At 42.6% G+C, this 21,114-nt stretch overlaps 1 protein-coding gene across 7 annotated transcripts in view; it reads right to left on the reverse strand.

The window, feature by feature from the left end:
- SERPINB8 (serpin family B member 8) overlaps positions 1-21,114 on the reverse strand; it is a 52,579-nt gene that overhangs the window by 13,665 nt on the left and 17,800 nt on the right. For 5 of the 7 annotated variants that reach the window (XM_017867091.1, XM_017867092.1, XM_017867093.1 and 2 more), the window contains exon 7: positions 17,020-19,526. The exons of 1 other annotated variant lie outside the window; for it this stretch is intronic. In XM_017867091.1, the coding sequence (XP_017722580.1) occupies positions 19,470-19,526 (57 nt within the window). In that variant the 3' untranslated portion in view covers positions 17,020-19,469. Of the gene's footprint in view, positions 1-17,019; positions 19,527-21,114 lie in introns of those variants that run through there. One more of the 7 variants, XM_017867096.1, reaches the window with a different exon arrangement.

Raw genomic sequence — 21,114 nt, forward strand, 5'->3', positions numbered from 1 at the left:
CCCAGGCTGGAGTGCAGTGGCCGGATCTCAGCTCACTGCAAGCTCCGCCTCCCGGGTTTACGCCATTCTCCTGCCTCAGCCTCCTGAGTAGCTGGGACTACAGGCGCCCGCCACCTCGCCCAGCTAGTTTTTTGTATTTTTTAGTAGAGACGGGGTTTCACGGTGTTAGCCAGGATAGTCTTGATCTCCTGACCTCGTGATCCACCCGTCTCGGCCTCCCAAAGTGCTGGGATTACAGGCTTGAGCCACCGCGCCCAGCCTGGTTTGCATTTTTGAGGTTGGCAGTTGGCAATCAGAGGTCCAGCATGTCTGGGTTCTGGAGAGGACCCTCTAACTGGGATGTGGACAGCTGCCATCTCTGTGTCCTCACATGGCATCTCCTCGGTGTGTTAGTCTCTCTTCTTTTAAGGGCATTAATCTCATCATGGTGGGTCCTATTCTCAAGACCTCATACAATTCAAATTACCTCCCAAGGGCCCCATCTCTGAATAACATCAAATTGGGGTTTAGAGTTTCAACATACGAATTTGAAACAAAAACATTCAAGCCATAACACTTGGCCAGAGAATATACCTACGTACTAAGGCAGCCTTAACTTTCCCTCAGTTTGACTATACTTTAAATACGTCTCTTCTTGCCTCTAGGCACCTGATCTTCCTCTTACCCCAGTCCTTATGGAATCCAGATGACCTAACCACATGGCCATTTTATCAGAGCACTGACTTTAGAAAACTTGTCATTGTGAATGATTTCTCTGTTCCTTGGACATGCAAATCTTTTAAAAGCCTCCTGACAATTTTTCAATGCAGGACTCTTTCCTAAGGACCTGGGAGCTGTTTCAAAAATCACAAGGAAGACAGCGTCTTACTTCCCTGTTTCTGTGGGAGGGTGGGAGACTAATATCAGTGGGCACCTTGCTTGGAGTTGTAAAACTACCTTCTGCCAGGAAGATGTGAGAAAACTTACTTTTCCTTTAGGTAAGGCCAAATAGCAAACCCACATGTCCTAATATCCACCCCACTTCTCGAAAACTCTCCAGTCCTTTGTTTTAGTGAAGTTGAGCACAGACTATGTTCTGGTCTCTCTCCCCTACATTAATAGCATTAAATAAACACTTCCTTATAGGCTGTCTTAGTCTGTTCAGGCTGCTAAACAAAAGACCATAAATTTGGTAGCTTATAAACAACATAAATTTTTTTCTTACAGTTTTAGAGGCTGGGAAGTCCAAGATCAAAGTGCCATTAAATTTGATGTCTGGTGAGGGCTTGTTCTCTGCTTCATAGATGGCACCTTCTCACTGCATACTCCCATGGCAGAGGGGCAAGGTAGTTCTCTGGGGCCTCTTTTATGAGGACATCAATCCCATTTATGAGGGCTTTTTCCTCAGGACCTAATCACCTCCCGAAGGTTCCACCTCTTAATACTGACACATTGGACTTTGGGTTTCAATATATACATTTTGGTGGAAGACAGCATTCAGACTATAGGATATGCTTAACTTTGTTTAGTGCAATGTTTGCTTCAACACTATTAGGCTTTTGTAGATATTGCCAATTTCTAAGTGTCTGTACTAATTTATTCCCAACAAAAATGTAGGAGAATTCCAGTTGTTCTACATCATTGCCCACTCTTGATGTTGTCAGTAGTTTTAATTTTCCCTACTTTGATATACTTGTGGTGGTATTTCACTGTGCATTTCATATGCATGTCTTGATAACTACCATAATCAAATCTTTTTTTTATTTCCTTCTTGGACATTTGAATGTCTTTTTTTGTATTTATTCAGGTCTTTTGAGGGACCCAAAGAAACTCGCAGGTTGCAATTAGTTATCACACATCCTCCTGTGGCACATCCGCAGTGCTTGTCTTTTATGACATTGCCTCTTTTGGAGAGTTTCAGTCAATTATTTGGTAGAATATCCCTCAATTCAATGCTGTCTTATGTTTCTGCACTTACATTCAGGTGCTGAGAATGTTAGCAAGAATGTCACAGAAAAAGCTAGTGCTTCTCAGTGTATCCCGTTAGGAGGCACAAGATGAGAGTTTGTTACATTCTTGGAGATAATGACACTAAACAACAGAAGGATTCCTTAAAAGTTTCTGTAGAGAAAAATGTTCAATGTGGCACCATTGCCAAATAAAATGAACATAAATAAATAAGTGAAGTAAAATAAATAAAATCAGCAAGCTTTCAAATTTCCAAATACTCTGAAATATAAAATATAATTTTATTTAAAATAATATATATCTCTCTCTCTTAAAAGTGATCTTATCATAATCTTTTAAATGTTAAAATGTCACAGTTTATAAATAGGTATATGCCAAACCATGAATAACCACAGATTAGTAAGTGAATTTTAGAAGTAGTTAATTTGGAAATAATTCAAAATACAGTTATTGTAATTATTTGATTGCCATAAATTTCTCAAGTTCTCTAGGGCTTTTTTCCTATTCTCTATACTGCTTTTATTTTCTATCAATTCAACTTACTGAGAGGAATTTTTAAGGCTTTTCTTTTTTCAACAAGCCTGTTAGCCGTTCTAAGCAAATACTGAGTGCCAGGTTTTTTAATTTAATGACAAGTGACTGGAAACTCTGGTCAATGTCTTCCTCTGTATTTAAGAAAATTATCTCTTGAGAAAATACTTTAAAATTACTAGTATTGTCTTTTGGTCTCCAAGAAGATATAGGTAAAATAGTTTTCTCAAATACTCCATAACATTTTTCCTTTAAAAAGAGATTATTTTATTTTAAACAAGAAATCAATGCACACTAGGAAAGCAATACCATGTCAGAGTGAGAGAGTGAGTCCTATCCTCCAGAGGCCAGATAGAATATAATTTTAAAATGTGCAATGGTTAATTTTATGTATCAACTTTTCCGGGCCACAGGGTGCCCAGACATTTGAAACATCATTATGCTAGGTATGCCTGTGAGGGTATTTCTGGGTGAGATTGACATTTTGAATTGGTACACCAAATAAAGCTGACTGCCCTCCTTAATGTGGTTGGCCCTCCTCCAGTCAACCAAAGGCCTGCGTACAACAAAATGTCTGAGTAAGAGGGAATTTCACCTGTCTGACACTGGAATTGGAGCATCAGTCTCCTCCTGCCCTCTGACTGGAACTTACACCACCAGTTCTCCAGGTTCAGATTCAGGCTGAAACTATTCCACCAGCTTTCTTCAATCTCCAGCTTGCTTACTGCAGATCTTAGCACTTCTCAGTTTCCATAATTGCATGAGCCAATTTCTTATAACAAACACACACACACACACACACACACACACACACACACACACAGAGCTGTCCCTCAGTATCCATTGGGGATTGGTTCTAGGACCTCCCACAGATACTAGTATCCACCGGTGCTCAAGTATCTGGTATAAAATGGCACGGAATTTGCACATAATCTATGCCTTTACTTCAACATCTCTGCCTCAGTGGCTTCTCCAGTCCCTACCCTGGAGACGGTCCCCACTTCACTCCTTCCCACCTGCACTTCCTCAGCCTAACCCATCAATCACTGCAATGTCATTACTCCTGTGATTGGCAGCTACCTAACCAGGCAAACTCTCTGAAGTCAGTCCCTGTGGCCCCACCTCAGCATCAGGAACAGTGCTGGGGAAAAAGGGGCTCGACAACGTGGAACTGAATAAAAGAATTAGGAGGGACAAGAAGTGCTTGCACATAGACGTGGATTTGGAGTGCTGGTTTTAGCAGGACCTTTTCTGAGAAAAGAGATGCCAGGTGTCAGCAGGCAGGTGTCTGAGAAGAGAGTGCAAGGAGAGGAGGTGGAAATGCGGGCAGACGGACAAGAACACAGGACTCCAGAGCATTGAGGGCTGAGCGTGCCGCGGGCTTCCATTCGGTCCTGCAGACACCCACAGACCTTATTATCCCGGCCCCGCCGGCGTGGGGACATTCTGCCTTCCTTCTCAAAGGGCACAACCGCAGGCGGCGGCCACCTCAGGCGGCGGCGGGGCACGGGTTGGTGCCGAGGGTGGACCTGGGGTCGGGGTGAGTCCCTGCGTCCTGGGAGATGCTAGGGCCGCGTAGGGGACCCGGGGCAGGGTCGGCTGACGCCCTTTCCCCAGCCCCCGCCCTCCCCGGCTTCTCCAGGGCCTCACCCCGCCGCGGGAAGAGCAGGTGACCGCGCGCGAGGGCCCCGCGGGGGACCCAGGGCTGGCTTGAGCGCGCTCGCCTCCTGCTCTTGCAAGGAGGACTCCAAAAAAAAAAAAATATTCTGAAAGGGAAAGTGTCTTGAAATTAACTGGAGGCCAAAACCCAGGGGAAGCTGGTGGTGCAAAGGACTCATCCACGCCTTGGGCTGTTAGACGAGATTTTGGAGGTGAGGCAAGAGAAGCTGGGACCCTGGGCTTTTCTGTTTCAAGCACGCAAAGGGAGGGTGACCGATTCCCATTTCAGAGTAGAGAGGAACCTTGGGTCTTTATCTCTTACATGTATCAGGGACTCACCTGAAAAGAAAATGACGTGTGCCACAAGTAATTAGTAGCAGTCCTGACCCCATATACAGAGCCAGGCGTCCTTACTCCTGACACCTGAGCTCTTTTCCACCACTGGCACTGGAGACGCGGGGCTGCGGTTTGAGCGGTTCTGTGCCTGTCCCTGGGCTGCACATGACAGAAACACGTGCAGACTGCCTGACTCAGACAACGGGTGGCTGGGGACATTGCTACGTCCTCTATCAGGGGGGTTCAGAAGCAAGGCGGGCTTCAGACTGACTCAGCAGCCCATGATGTCATCAGAGACTCACATTCTGCCATCATTCACTGCCCCAACTTCATCCTCAGGTTGGTCACAAGGGGCCTCGGCAACTGGAAGCATTTCACGTCCAGGCCAAGATGTCCAGAAGAAGAGAACAGAACAAATGACTTTCTGAAGTAGAAACGTTTCCCAGACCTGTCCCCCAGTAGATGCCCTTCAAAGTAGCCAAAATGAGTGCATTATCACTTGAGCCTGGATTAGGGTGAGACAAGCAGATGCCTAGGGTACAAAAGTTGAGAAAGCAGGGGTCCGGTGTGGTGGTTCATGCCTGTAACCCCAGCACTTTCGGAGGCTGAGGCAGGCGGATCACCTAAGGTCAGGGGTTCGAGACCACCCTGGCCAACGTGATGAAACTCTGTCTCTACTAAAAATACAAAAATTAGCTGAGTGTGGTGGTGGGCACCTGTACTCGCAGCTACTTGGGGGACTGAGGTATGAGAATTGCTTGAACCTAGGAGGCAGAATTTGCAGTGAGCAGAGATCACTCCATTGCACTCCAGCCTGGGAAACAAGAGCAGAACTGTGTCTCAAAATAAATAAATAAATAAATAAATAAATAAATAAATAGAAAAGAAAAGAAAAAAGGGAAAGGAAAAAGAAAAGAAGACAAGACAGGACAGGACAGGACAACTGTGTGCAGCTCAGTTCCTCCCTGGTCTCTATTTCCATTTACTCCACGTCGAATCTTTCTGCCACCTGCAGGGTCTGCCTGCAGAGCGTGTGTTATAAATGAATGTAGGTGCCTGAGGTAAGGAGGAAGCCAGTGTGATTCTTCCAGACTCGAGTTAGAAAGAAAAAGCAAATATTTATTGAGGTCTTAATGTGGTCTAGCTGGATTTGTGACATTTCTTATCTTTAATCCTTGGCTCCACCTGCTGAAGTAGTGGATATTACCTCTATTTTCCCAGTCAGTAAACCATGGCTCACTTTTCTCACTTTCCTTTCACATTGATGAGTTGTAATTCCTCTATGAACAGCTTTCCATCTGCCAGGACTTGTTTGTTACCTTGANGGAGAGGAAGGGGAAGGGAGCAGAATCCTTAAATCGAATGCCTCCTTACAGTAGTGCCTTAGGTCCCCAGTCTCATTTTTTAAATGATAGTTTTATTGAGATATAATTCACATACTAAAAAGCACCATTTTAATATGTGCAATGCAGTGATTTTTAGTATATTCAGAGTCGTGATGCTATCACCACAAATTCTAGAACATTATAAAAAAATTCACTTCCTTATACTCATTCTTGATTCCATTAAAAAACAGAAATTGTCAGACTTGTTAAAAGTAAGATCCAAATATATACTGTCTACAAGAAATTCACCTTGCATTCACAAAAATAGGTTAAAAGTAAATGAAGGTAAAATATACAACATACAATTCTGATCAAAAGAAAGCTGGGGTGACTATAATAATATCTAACAAAGTACATCTCAGAGTGAAGAATATTACTGGAAATGAAGAAGGTTATTTCATCATGATAAAGGGGGTCAAATCATCAAGAGTACATAGCAATCCCACATTTTTATTCCTCTCCTAATAAGAGAGATTCAAAATACATGAAGTAAAACCAAATGTAACTGTGAAGATAAAAAGTCCACAATTGTTAGAGAGAGTTGCCAGGTGTTGAGGTGGTCCACTAAGACAGTGAGCCAAATACGAGAGTAACAGTCAGGCTTTTATTCATTTGTGGTGGCAGGGGAGAGAGGGAGATTGCAGCTAGAGTCTGGGGGACAGGAAAGAGCTAATAATGGAAAAGTACTGAGTACTGAGACAGAGTGGAGAAAAGTATCTCCAGGCCCCCTAATAAGGAGGTCTTGGCAGTGTCCCAGCTGAGCCGCTGCCCCATAAGGAGGCCTCTGAATGGAGGGGCCAGAGCTAGAAATACAGGTAGGCACAGGGCATGGCTGGCCCAGAGGGTCCTAAGCCTTTGACGGTGCCTCACTCCCGAGATCACAAAGCACTAGCTATGAAGTCTGGTGGGAGAAGGGCGGATCTCCCCCAAGAGTAGAATCTCTATAATTGCATATGGTTGGGCCTGAACGATCACATTTAGGATTTTGTCCTGAAGTTGTACTGCTCAACTTCACCTCTTAATTTTTCAGGATGCTTGAAAGAAACAAAGCCTACCCTATCATAGTCCTAAATAAATGGATTTTGTGGGACTATGACAATAGCCCAGTAATTAGTCTGAGCCAGCAATGGACCAGGTTCATAATTGAAATTTTTCCAAATAGGATGATGAGGACTTCTTGGAAGATTAAACATAGCCATGAATCCCCAACATTGCCAATCCAGGATAAGATGTTTCAAAGGTCAGCACAGTCTGCTTTAGAGAACTGGACTCTTCTACTTTGTCAGGTTCATTGATCCAGGTGCACCACGAGGTGTTGACAGTGGCACAGACTCTCCTTGGCTGGCCAGCAGGAAGTCCAGGGCTATGCAGCTGCTAAAATACTCAAACCAAAGAGCTGAGGCTGATCTGTTGTGTCTCCAGAACTAAGGTAGTGTTGTTAATGATTTTAGTGATGGTAAGAGACGGGTGCACAACATTTTCTCATTGAGGGACCCCAGCAGTGGAAAAAATCACCCAGTGCAAACACATGAGCAAAGAGGGTCAGCAACGTCCCTCATCCAGCAAACCCTCCAAGTAACAAGGGGGAGCTTGGTTCTGGAGTTCATGCCTTATTCAGCCCGATGCAACATGCTCCTTGGGAGGGGTTGTTTGGAATATTTCAAAATTTCTTATTAATGCCCCATTTGTGCAGATTACAATGCAATCAAAAAGGAAGGTAAAGGCCTGGTGTTTAGAAAAGAAATAATCCTCTAAAAGGGTATACACCAGTTTGGGAGTGTAAGAGTCATTGACTACCATGAGGTTCAACCCCCTAGAAGTCCTTCTTGGTAGGTGGTGGGCAGAGTCCCTAAGTGGAACTGAAGAGTCTGGACAAGGAGAGGAGAGGAGACAAGAGGAGAGGAGGGGACAGGAGGGGAGGGGAGGGGAGAGGAGGGAGGGGAAAGGGGAGGGTAAGGGAGGGGAGGGGAGAGGGTCACCACCATCAAGGCCAAAATAGCCCGGTAACAGACCCAGGCTCCTCTTCTCAGTTGCTCCCATGTGGAACAGCATTGAGTTGACAACTAGGAAGTCATTTCATTCCTACAGTACCAGGGTTTGCATATCAGGTAACACATTGGGTCCAGGTGTGTTAGGGCACCTGAAATGCCAGAAAGCTCCATAGTTGGAGAAATGTCCACTCGTGCTATTCAGTGGCGTGGCAGCCAAAGGTTTACCTATGGGGTCAAGCAATGAGTGGCATATCCAACTACTAGTCAAGTTCAGCATGATGGCAGCTGCCAGATTCAGGCCTACCAATGAATTTGGTAAGGCCAGAGTCACACAGACTACCCATGAGAGAGAGGAGAGAGGTTAGATCCCCACCACTTCTTGCCCCATACTGAGTTTGCAGGACCAAAGGTGCTCATGTCTTATCAGTTGGGGAGACTCCTCATTGACTGTGACATGGGCAGTCTGTCTCATGCCATGAGCAAGAATAGTGCCCTTAATTCACTCCCTAGAATGATGAACCTAAATATTCTGGCTTGGTTTCTCCTGTGGTTCCATAAAAGTTTCTACTTGATATTTGGCATGTGTCCAATGGGGCTACACAGAGCAAAGCAGCAGGGCCACCTTAGGGAAAATGTTGAGACACTGAAGTGATGGTTATTATCTTTGAAGCCCTTGTAGGCAAAAATTCAGGCACTGCACCCGGGGAGTAAATGGAGAAGCAAGTTCATGCCACCCAGTCTGTGCTGTTTAGTAGCCTTCCTGATCTACCACTGATTTGGGTCTTCAGGAAGGGCTCAAAAAGGATGGAGGAAACTTGCATGATCCACCATGGAAACTGATTTGTCAATAATTTTAAAAGAGGGGTGGGCAACTGAGGGAAAGAGACAGACAGCCCAATCAATCATACAGCACAAATGAGAAGTACACTTAGAGAATTGCCACAGTGAGACCCCAAATTGCTCACCTGAGACATGTAGCCAGGCTGGGATTATATTGTCCATTTCCATTAGCCACTTCAACCTGATCTTTTCCTGTTAAAATATGCAATCGCTGCTGTGGCTTGTAGATGTTAAAGAGGATGGAGAACCCATCATGCCCCATGATTTGACCCATGTATAGTTTGGGCTGCAAATGTATCATTTGGGCCATTATTAGATACAATGTATTCAGGAAGCCAGAGAAAGAAACAAATATGGTTTTGGAGGGAATAAAGAGTGTTGCCTGAGTCAGTAAAATACATGGGGATGACTAGTCCAAATACAGAGAACTCATCAACTACATTTAGGATCCACCTGAACGCTCTGGATGGGATGAGGGGACTAGTGTGATCAACCTGCAAAGAACATCCTGGCCTTTTTTACCTGAAGGATCTGTCCCTGAGCAGAATGTTTAGCCTTGGTCAGGGTCTGGCAGGTGGATTATCTCTTTCATGCTGTGTTGGCATCTTTTGAAGATAATAGTTCATGCATATAGATCCAGGCAAGGATGGCATCTTGATTCCCAGGGCCCTTCCTCTCATGGATCCAGGAGTCAATGAGTTGAATATCTGTTATCTCTGGGGCAGATGACAGATCATTCTCCCTGTTTAGCTGACAGGCATGGTCTGCTCATTGCCTTGGTTGGCTCATTGCCTTTGTCAGCACAGGCAGCTCTCTGGTGAGCAACCACAAGGATAACAAAGAGCTTATTAGGAGTAGAATTGAATTTTATCCAAATGTCTCGTCCCAAGAGAGGGATGTGTTTCATATGTCAGTACAAGTTTTGCCAGTAGCCCAATCAAATGTTCAGACCATTAACTACAGCCCATGAGTCAGTGAAAATATAGCAGGGCTCCTTTGTTGAGGGAGCCTGGGTAGCCAACCATACTTTATAAAGCTTTGCACATTTATGCTGAGCTTGCCAAGGGATAGATATATCTCAGGCTGGATGACAGGTGCACCTTATTCTAGCCTAGTAAATGTTAATCAAGAGACACCATCAATGAACCAGGCTTATGTGTGGCCCGGAAGGTCCTTGTATCTGAGCTCCCACTGGGCAAGTGAAGGCAGTGGCTCATTGGACGACATGCCTGGGAGGGGGGCGACACTCCTGAGTCCTTGCCATGGAGTTGAAGGCCCCAGCTGGGCTGGGTTTTACCTGCTTCTGTATAGAACATTTTCATTCACTAGAGAATACTCCTAAGCCACCCCCACCTGGAGATTTGAGGCCTCTGCTCACTCATAACATGATTGGAATTTGGGATCATAAAACTATATCACAGCCATGGGTCATGTATTCATGCATATCTACATAGGCCCAATAACAGGACAATAATTGTTTCTCAAAGTGTATGTGCCTTTCAGCTGACTCCAGGATCTTGTAAGTTGAAAACCCCAACAAGTGTCTGAAGTATTTTTCTACTCTGAGCAACAGTAAAGGAACTGAAATGTTGTTGAGACCTGTAAATTGAATGGCAAATGTGGACCCATGGGGTCCAGGGGAAGGGTGCTTGGATGGCTGTGGTAGCCTGTTGAATGGGTACCATTCAAATATAGCAGCTTTTTCTAGTAACCTCTTAGTTGGGTCCCATCAAAATCCCCACAAGGGGAATGTGACAGTAACAGTAGATGAATAAGCCCACAAATCACTGGGCATCCTTTTTATTTGCTGGGGCAGAGACAGTCAGAAGCTTGGCAGTCATCTCCTCTAAATGAGATGTGGTGCCACTTGCCCAGATTACAACCAGGAACTTCACTTGGGGTCCCTGTGTGTTAATGGTGCAGTCGGGTTGCTGCTTGAGAGCCATCTGTCCTCAAGCACCCTGTCCTTATTTGGCAATGTCTTTGTTTGGGTTCACCAGGAGGATGTCATCAATAGAGTGCAAGGCTAGTGCTTCCTCCAGGCATGCAACTCTCCCCAGAGCATAACCTATTCATTGATGGCAGCTACATGGGGAATTTAGGTCGCTTTGTGGAAGGACATTAAAGGTGCATTGCAACCCATTCCACATAAAGGCAAGTTGATCCTGGACTTCTCCATGCGGCAGGATGCTGAAAAAGGCATTGATGATATCAACCGTCTCATACCAAGTTCCCTCCAGTAGCCTGTGTAAGAATCGAAATGTCAAGTACTGCCAATGCAAAGAATGGCACCACAGCCTTGAGCCACCTATAATAGACAGAGGGTCACAAGGTACCTGAGGCCATGTGCACAGGTCAGAGCTACTGTATGGAGGAACAGTTTCTCAGGAACTTTGCCTCAAGCTTAGCCATTGAAACCAGCCCAATTGTCCCATAGAACTAATATTTTGGTTTCTTTTGAAAAGCATATAAATTAACCCTCACAGTTTTAAAATTCAAGAAAATTACAGTCATCTGAGTTCCTTTCTCAGGAAGCCAACTATCAGTCCTTCCAGATAGTATCTGGCAGTTGAAACCCACCAGGTCTACACATCTGGACAATGAGAAACCCGACTCGTCACCCATCATGATGGCCTAAGCAACCACCTGCTTCCTGTTGACCAATTCCTCTTCCTCACCTCTCCCTAATTCCTGTTTCCCCACACATGGTTACATTTCTTCCCTGCTATACAAACCCCTAATTTTAGTTGGTCAGGGAGATGGATTTGAGACTGATCTCCCATCTCCTCAGCTGCAGCACCCAAATAAAGCCTTCATTCATCTTTGCAATACTCATTGTCTCATTGATTGGCTTCCTGTGCAGTGAACTAGATGGAATTACTGATGTTTTGGTGACATAATGACAGCAGTTTTTTTTCCTCCCTAAAGCAGGTGGGGATACAATGTCCTGGGTGACAGTAGTTGGGTACATTCACAGCCTTTCCCATGTCCCACTAAGGTGACCCTAAGTGCAGCAATTTCCATCAGGGATTGAGAGTGAAGGCCAGTGGGGGCACGTATAGACAACACATCTATACCAAGAACACATGCAGTCATGGGATCCGTAACATAAAGGCTTCTAGGGGCCCAAAGGTCCCTTCCCAGAGCCAGAGCAGGTGGTGGTGGTCTCAGACCCTAAGCCAGAGAACATTATCTGTTTTCCCCTCATCCTGGTGCCAGGGATTGTGGGGATCAGAGGCACCAGTGCACAGATGTTCAAAATGGCCAAGAAGGACATTTTTCCCCACCTTTTCACTGAACTCTGACATTGGCTAGGACTTCTAGTCATCCTTGGGGACAGAGGGACCTTGGTCTAACCCCTAGTCTGGATAATCTGTAAAAGTCTAGCCATCTGGGGAGAGGATGGTGAGGCTCTTCAGCTCACCTCGAGTCACTGGGAGGGACGACAACAAGCATAATGCTTGAATCAGTCATAGGGGCTATCACCATGCAAACCCTTGTCAGCTGCCTGCTGGGCCCCCTATGGTCTGGTATCTTGGTGGGGAACGCTTCAATCTCCTCCTCTAATTGAATAATCAGGCTCAGAGAGCTCTTTGGAAATGCCATTGCCTAGATAGTCCAGGAGAGGGCGCCTGATAGTCATCTTTGCCTCACTGCTTCTGCAATCATTGTTTTCTCGGAAGCAGCCACTTTTTCCATGCCTTAGGGATTTGTTAAAATCGCTGGATTATATCTGGGAGTGACTGAGCTGGCCTGAGGAGGTTTACTTGGGCTTGATAACTAACAGTAGTAGCATAAAAATCCCTGAAATCTGAGTCCAGTGAACAGTCTCATCCTCTGCCTCCCCCAACCCCTCATTGTAGACCCAGAGGGCCAGGAGGGTGACTTGCGGGGCTACTATAGCCTCTGTGAGGGGCGTCCAGATGTGTTTTTCAATGGCATGGGTCTTGTCACAGTGTACCAAACCTGCCAGATCTGTTGGACCACAAGCAGTACCTAGCTGAGGACCAATGATCTCCCTTGGAAACGAAAAGCTTCTGTAAACAACGCATTAGCACACTCTAAGGGTGCCCTGTGGGGTTCACTGGCACCTCCCAGAGACCCGGTGGCATGGTTGGCAAGTGCCCTTTGGTACCCTCAGACTCTTGCAAATGAACCACCAGCACCTCTAGGCATGCCCTTGAAGGACTTTCAGGCTTTTGTTTTCCAAAAGGCATTGTGCTTAATGGACCACTCAGCTCCTTTGTCAAATTGAGAGAGAGAGAGAGAGAAAGAGAGACGGGAGGGACAGGAGGGATGGGAGGGGAGGGAAGGACTAGAAGTGGGAAAGTACTGAGTGCTGAGCTTGAGTGCAAGAAAGTGTCTTCAAGGATCCTGGTAAGAAAGTCTCTTCAGAGGCTTCTGAACAGAAGGTCTCTGCTCCCCTTATAAGGAGAGCTCTGAGTGGAGCTGTCTGAGCTCGGAATGTAGAGATGCATAAAAGTATGGCCTGACTCCAGGGCCTGAGTCCTTGACTGCAGCTCCCACCAGACACTGTAATGCCCTGGCTGTGCACCAAATCTGTGAGAAGGGCAGCTTTCCCCCATCTCCCCCATGAAGGCTGCCTGGTAGTTGCCTATGGTCAGGCCTATGGGATCACACTTGGATTTTGACCTAGAGCTGGACCTCTCAACAATTATAGTTGGACATGTCAACACTCATCTCTCAACAATTGCTAGAACAGGTAGACACAACATCAGTAATTACGTAGAAGACCTGAACAACACTAGCAATCAACTTCACGGAATTCATATTTACAGAACATTACACCCCAAAACAGCAGAATATATATTCTTTTCAAGTGATCATGGGACATTTCCTGAGATAGCTCATATTTAGGGGCATGAAATAAATCTCAATATTTTAAAAGAATGCAAGTCATTAAAAATATGTTATCTGACTATGGTGAGATTCAATTGGAAGTCAATAACATAAAGATCTTTGGAAATCATCAAAATTGGAAACTAAAAATTACACACTTTCAAATAATTCATGAGTCAAAAAAGAAATCAAAAGGAAAATTAGAATGTATTTTGAACCGAATAAAAACGCAAAGAATATTAAAATTTATTGATGCCACTAAATCAATACTTAGAGAAATTTTATGGTGGTAAACACCTATATTAAAACCAAGAAAAGCTTCAAATCAATTACTTCAGCTTCACCTTAAAAAAAATCTTTAAAAATACCCAAAATGTAGAGAGCTGGCAAAGGGATCATGACCAACTCAGCATTCCACTGGAAGCTATATGATCAAACAGCAAACTGTTTATCATGAATGCAGGATGTGGGCAAACTCACACTGCATGTGCCACCAAAAGATTTGCTGAGGGCCATCACTCCCTGGCACCTGGCTCCTTGAAGTTATCTACTGGGAAATCTAGCGCCTATTGTTCAAAGAATGCAGTCTTGCAAGCCTGCTGTGAACCAAACGGCAGACCAACAATTACCCAACAATCACCCCTCCTTTTCTTGCTATCTCTTTTACCTAATAAATATGGAAGACTGCAAAAGCTCGGGGCCCTTACCCACTAGAGGCAAGGTGCCCCCTGACCCCTTCTTGCAAATATACTCTTTTGTCTTTGTCTTTTATTCCTGTCCTCTTTTGTTCAGTACACTAGGGATCATGGCTGGTTACACCAAAAACTGAAAAAAATAAATGAAAAGTAATGAGAAAAAAGAAATAATAAAGATCAAAGCAGAAATCAATGTTGTGGAAAGAAAAACAATAGTGAAAATCAATGAAACCATAAGCTGGTTTTGAGAAAGAGCAATAAAATTTATCAACATCTAGTCATACTGATCAGAAAAGAAAAAAAAGGCACAAGCTACTAATCTCAGAAATGAGAGCAATGGTATCACTACAGATTTTATAGTTATTAAAAGAAAAATAAGAGGCTGTTATAAACAACTTTACACCACTAAATTTGATGACTAGGAAATGAACAAATTCCTTGAAAGACACAAGCTACCAAAGCTAACTCAAAAAGAAATATGTAATTTGAATTGTTCACTACCTATTAATGAAATTACAGTTGTAGTATAAAGCCACTCCAGTCTCGGATGGCTTCACCAAACATTAAAGGAAGAAATAATACCAATTGTACGACATCTGTTCCAGAAAATTGCAAAGGTAGGTATGTTTCTCAACTCATTCTTTGAGACCAGAATTATCTAAAACCAAAATGAGACAAAGGTATTACAAAATAGGAAGAATACAGACCAATGTCTCTCATGAATGGAGATGAGCCATTCTAAAACTATTTTAACAAATTGCATCCAATACTAGACAAAACAGGAAATACATCATGACCAAGTGGAGTTTATCCCAGTAACACAAGATTGTTTCAACATTCAAAAATTAATCCCAATATTAACAAAACCATATGATCATCTAAAAGATATAAAAAAGCACTTGACAGAATCCAACATCTATTCCTGATATAAACACAACAAACTAGGAATAAAAGAAACCTTCTTCACCTGTTAAAGGACACCTATGAAAAGCCTACAGCTAATATCACATTTAAAGATGGGAGCCTTCGTGCTTTCGCCTAAGATCAGGAACCAGACAAGGATGTCTGTTTTCACTACTTCTAACCAAGTCAGTGCAATAAGGCAAGGAAAAAAAAAAGCTATCCAAACGGGAAAGAAAGAAAATTTGTCTTTATTAGCAGACATGGAACTAGAAACACAGCTACTAGAACTAAGTGATTTTAGCAAGTTTGCAAGATACAAGGCTGAGATACAAAAAAAAAAAAAAAAAAAAAAAAAAACAAAAAAAACCCTGCATTATATTTCCATATGCTAGCAATAATTAATCAGAAATTGAAATTAAAAAGCAACACAACTTATAATAGCACAAAATAGGATATACTTAAGGATAAATCTGACAAAATTTATGCCAGACGTGTATACCAAAAACTACAAAAGTATGCTGAGATTAACTAATAAAAACCTAAAAGAAATGAGAAACTTGCCTTGCTCATGGGTTGGAAGACTCAATATTGCTAACATGTCTATTCTCTCCAAACTGATGTTTAGAAATCACACAATCCTAATCTAAGCCTAATTGCAGTAGGCTTTGTACAAGTCAACAAGCAAATTATAAAATTCACAGGGAAAGATGGAGGACTGAAAGCAGATAAAACAACGTTGAAAAATAAAGTTGGAAAACATGTCACTTAAGTGTTTTCAAATTTTATTATTAAGCTACAGTAATTCAGACAATGTGGAACTGACATCAAGATAGATGGGCAGATCAATGGAATCCAATAGAATCCAGAAATAGAACCACACATCCATGATCAGCTGATTTTTGACAAAGATGCAAAGGCAATTCAGTGGAAAATGGATAGCTTTTTCATCATATGCAAAACATGAACTCAAAATTGATCATAGGCCAAAAAGGAAAATCAAATCCTATAACACTTCTAGAAGAAACATAGGAGATCCTTGTGACCTTGGGTTAGGCAAAGCATTCCTTCAATATGACAACAAAAGCATTAAGCATAAACAAAGAAACAAAATGATCAAATGGACTTCATCAAAATCAAGAACTTCTGCTTTTTAAAGGCACTGTTATAAAAATGAAAATTGAAGCCATGAGCTGGGAGAAAAATGTTTGCAAATCCCATATATGATAAAAGATTTGGTAGTCATATCATGAGATTTCTCAAAATACAATAAGAAAACAAAAGGCTCGGTGCGGTGGCTCATGCCTGTAATCCCAGCACTTTGGAAGGCCAAGGTGGGCAGATCACCTGAGCTCTGAAGTTCAAAACCAGCCTGGCCAACATGGGGAAACCCTGTCTTTACTAAAAATACAAAAATTAGCTAGGTGTGGTGGCACACGCCTGTAGTCACAGCTACTCGGGGGGCTGAGGCAACGGAGAGATACTCTGTCTCAAAAAATACATAAATAAAAAATAAAGCAGGAAGCAATAAAATATTGATGAGACACTTAAAAAGACATTTCATCAAATAACATAAATGGATGGCATATAAGCAAGTTTTTTAAAATGCTGAACATAATCGGGCATTAGGGAAATGCAACCTAAAACCGGTACACACTGAAAGTAACAACACTGGTAGCACCAAGTGTTGGTGAGGAGGCAGAACAACCAGAACTCTCCTAGGCTCTACTGGGAATGTTAAATGATACAACCACTTTGGAAGGCAATTTGGCAGATCCTTAAGAAGTTAAACTTACACCTTCCATATGACCCAGCCATTCTACTTCTATGCATCTATATACAAAAGAAATGAAGACATATGTCCCTACAAAGATGTATATACATAAATGTTCATAAAAACTATATTTTCAATAGTGAAAATCTCGGTAACAACCTAAATGTTCATCAACAGGTAAATGTGTTAATCAACAAATCATGGTATATCTATAGAAAGAAATGTTACTTACCAATAAAAGGAATAAACTATTGATATATACAGTAACATAAATGAATCTCAAAATAATTGTAATGATAGGAGTCATACTACAAAGCATAGATGATGCATGGTTCCATGCATGTAAATTTCTTCGAAAATGCAAATTATTCTATAGTGACAGAAAGAAGACCAGTAGTTGTCCGAGCAGATCAGTGGTTGGGATGGGACGGGGAGAGGGAGAAGGAAGAGTGAGAAATTACAAAGATGAAAGAAGGAATTTGGGAGTATGATAGATAGGTTCATTATCTTGAATACAAGGATGGTTTGTTTCATGGAAAACGTGTCAGAACTTATTGTATAGGTTAAATACGTGAAAGGTATTCTGTGTCAATTGTATTGCAATAAAAGTATAAAGTTTTCTTCAAATTAGAGGTGGAAGTGAGAACAAAACTCACAGATGTATACCTTTCAGTCCTGTGGATTAATTTTTGGCCAAACCTGCTTTGGAAAACAAGATCCCTGAAATGAATGTGGCCTCACAGAATATATCCTAGCTTGGTCAAATTTCAGGAAGAGCTGTAATATGAATGGTTCATGTAACTAACTGTCAGTCAAAAACAGAGTCAGGAGTAACCACTGTTTAGTCCAACTCATTAAAGAAATAAGAAAGCAGGCGGCAGTTAGTGGTGGCATAAATGGTGACATAAGTGAGTGTATAAACCAGTGGAACTTTCTAGGGACCAATGTGGAAGAAGTCTCAAAATGTGCTCAGCTTTTATCTCGACAATACTATTCTTAGGAATTGTAAAAAATATATTAAGGATGTGAGCAGATATTTAGTATATCCAAAACAGTATCATATGTATTTATTATTAATAATCTATTATTAATAGAAAAAATTTTAATTAAACTGTCTAAAATTAGATTCAATTATAGAAATCCAGCCACACAGTGGAATACTATGCACATCAAACTGATGACCTGGAAAGATCTTAAGAGAGGTTTTTCATAAGTAATGGAAGAAATAAGCTACTGAAGGATATGATTAACTTGTAATAAAATGCTTGTGTTTCTATTTGCATACATATAATAGGAAAGATGTATATCACTATTAACAGCAGTGATTGCTGTGTGTTGGAATTGTGGGTGACTTAAATTCTTTTGGAGACTTTGCTGTAGTTTCCAAATTGCTGCCACAATACGATTTTATTTTTAAAATTAAAAAATGTATGGAGGTTCTTTCTTAAGTGTTGTGCTTGAGCCGTGTTTGAGCATATATGATTAGTTAGAGGACTCAGTGGCGTGCTGTGTAAGTTCCTTTGATATTTTGTGTATTTCAGAGGGAAAAGAAATAGAAAGGACGGCATAGCAAGTTTCAGATATTTGCCTCCTAGCTCAGTCCTGAAGTGTATTGCTTAGTGTCTGAACTTGTATCTGAGGTTTATGGAAAGATAACAAGGAGCTGTTTTCATTACAGACTGTGTGAGACAGGGGGCATGCAGAGCTGTCTATGTGACAGTGACAGAAGCAGACCACTATTTCAGCTGCATGTGAGACACAGGGTGGCTGCAGCTTTACTCTGTAGGGTTTGCCCTTGGCTTTGCGTGCAGTGTTGCCTGGGCACTGGTCCCTGTTCAGCAAGGCAGTGGTGGTGGGCAGAGCTGGGCGGATAGAAGAGCACATAGAGGGCTGGCTCCTGAAGCCCTGAGATGCTCCTTAAGATCCCCTGAAACAATGGGCACAGACTTAAGTGAAGGCAGAGGCAATGGGAGGCACCCCAAACACTCCGAAACCAGCATAGCCTTCCCAGGCCCAAATTTCAGGCATCTGTGGCTTCAGTTATTCTCAGTGGCTCTGGAACCTCAGCAAAGACATTCACACACTATTCAGTGCACACGCTTTATTTTGGCATTCAAGCCACTGCAGCAACTGGGTCACACGGAATGTTAATTAAGGCAAGGTAGGCAGAAGGAAAGGAGGGCATGTACAGCAATTGCTCCTCTTTACGGAGAAGAGAACCTGCCGCAGAAAAAGATGCAGTTGGTTTTGTGGTGCCTGATGAAGAAAAGGAAGGGGCGGTCTGCACAGAATCTCGGCTCCATTCTGCTACACCGGGAATTCCTGACCACAGCGGTGGCTGCGGCAGCCTCTGTGCCTTCCTCATTGACCTCCACAAAGCACTTGTGGGCAACCCTGGACACAGGCACATTCTTCTTAGTTGACATTCCAGAAAAGTCTGCCTTGGCTTCATCAAAAGCATCGATCATTCCTAACCTTCGAAGGAAAGGCTCCAAGTCATAACTCTCCTCCAGCTTTAATCTAGGAAGGAAAACTTGAACCTTACTTTTTGTCAACTTTTCTGAATTTGTCCAGGCTTTGAATTTCTCATAAGTAAGTGCTTTTCCACCTAGGATAAGAAAAGCCAAACCTTAAAATTTAGATGACAATAGCCTGATACCCACACACCCCTCCACTAATGACATGCAACTAGATGGTAAGTTTTGGTCCAAGAAAATCTACAGATATTTTCTTTTATAAACACCAAGATTTTCTCCCAAATCTTCATCTTTTCTGAGTTTTATGGAGACAAGTGTAAAAGAGCTAGTAAACACCTGAGACAGGCAGAAATTTTTAATAAAAACAATTTGTACCTAACTCCTTTCAAATGTTAAAAACATTTTTTAACAGTTTAGAAAATTCTAACCAATTCATTACATTAATCTTCACGCAGTACATATTACTGTGAGTGGGAGAGATTGTTTGACAAAAGACAAAGAGCACAGCTCAGAACTCTGCTTCTGAGTCTAATCAGGGGACTATTCAGGGTTAAATCAGAGGGCAACTCTTAAAGAGCAAAGGAGAGGGAATTGGGTTTCATGTGAAGATGAAGGGAGGCATGAGAAGGGAGCACGAGACGAGAAATGTGGAATTCAACATGACTTCATCTGGTATCCTTGTTTGTCCTCTGCCTGTCCTGGAGTTAGCTTCAAATTCTTCAAGATCCATCACTCTTTCTATTTATCTATCAGGTAGAAAGAAAAAAGGGAGAAGGGCCTTCCACTCGCATCTCCCCTTCCCTTTACCAACTGGAGCCCAGGTGGGTGCTCTTCTCCAATGAGCATTGTTTTGATTTTGACTCTATTTCTAGACTCTCCTAATTTTCTCATAAGTGGCCCCAACAGATGTCATCCCTGACTTAGGGCAGTAACTTTCTGATTCCAAAGGGAAGCCAGGGAAATCAAGCAGCCCACCCTCAACATCCTGAGAACTTGTGTGCCAGAGCTGGTTCCTATAGATTGTTAAACCCTTCATAGCCTAAAGTCAGCCATGGTGGGAGTATTTACCACGTCATGAGAATCAGCAAACTTTGTAAATGAAGGCTACTCCCACCTCCCAGAGCTGGTTTACCAGTGCACTATTAGTCTTGCACCTCTTACCTTGCAAGTTTACCTTTTGCCTTCCTGGACTCTGCTCCTTTTCTGTCATAGTAAGACTTTTCTCTCCTCTTGTATAAGGTAAATTTCCCACTTGTACTTTAGACTTTTGCTATTCATAGTGTGGTCCCAAGCATATGTATCACTTGGAATCTTGTTCCAAATGCAAGACCTCAGGCCACACTCCATTGAATCAAAATCTGCACTTTAACAAGATCACTAGAATCATATATGTGCATTAATGTTTGAGAATCACTGCCCAGATTGATCTCCACCCTCTTCCAGGACTTTTGTGCAATAGTCATTGGGCTTTCAAGTAGATCTTCCATGCAGAATAAAGAATAATATTCCAATTGACCAGACGGATTCACAGCCGAATTCTACCAGAAGTACAAGGAGGAGTTGGTACCATTCCAATCAATAGAAAAAGAGGGAATCCTCCCTAACTCATTTTATGAGGCCAACATCATCCTGATACCAAAACCTGGCAGACACACAACAAAACAAGAGCATTTTAGACCAATATCTCTAATGAACATTGATGCAAAAATCCTCAATAAA

This window comes from Rhinopithecus bieti, unplaced genomic scaffold, assembly GCF_001698545.2.
Source record: "Rhinopithecus bieti isolate Rb0 unplaced genomic scaffold, ASM169854v2 scaffold_2272, whole genome shotgun sequence".
Classification (NCBI taxonomy): Eukaryota; Metazoa; Chordata; class Mammalia; order Primates; family Cercopithecidae; genus Rhinopithecus; species Rhinopithecus bieti.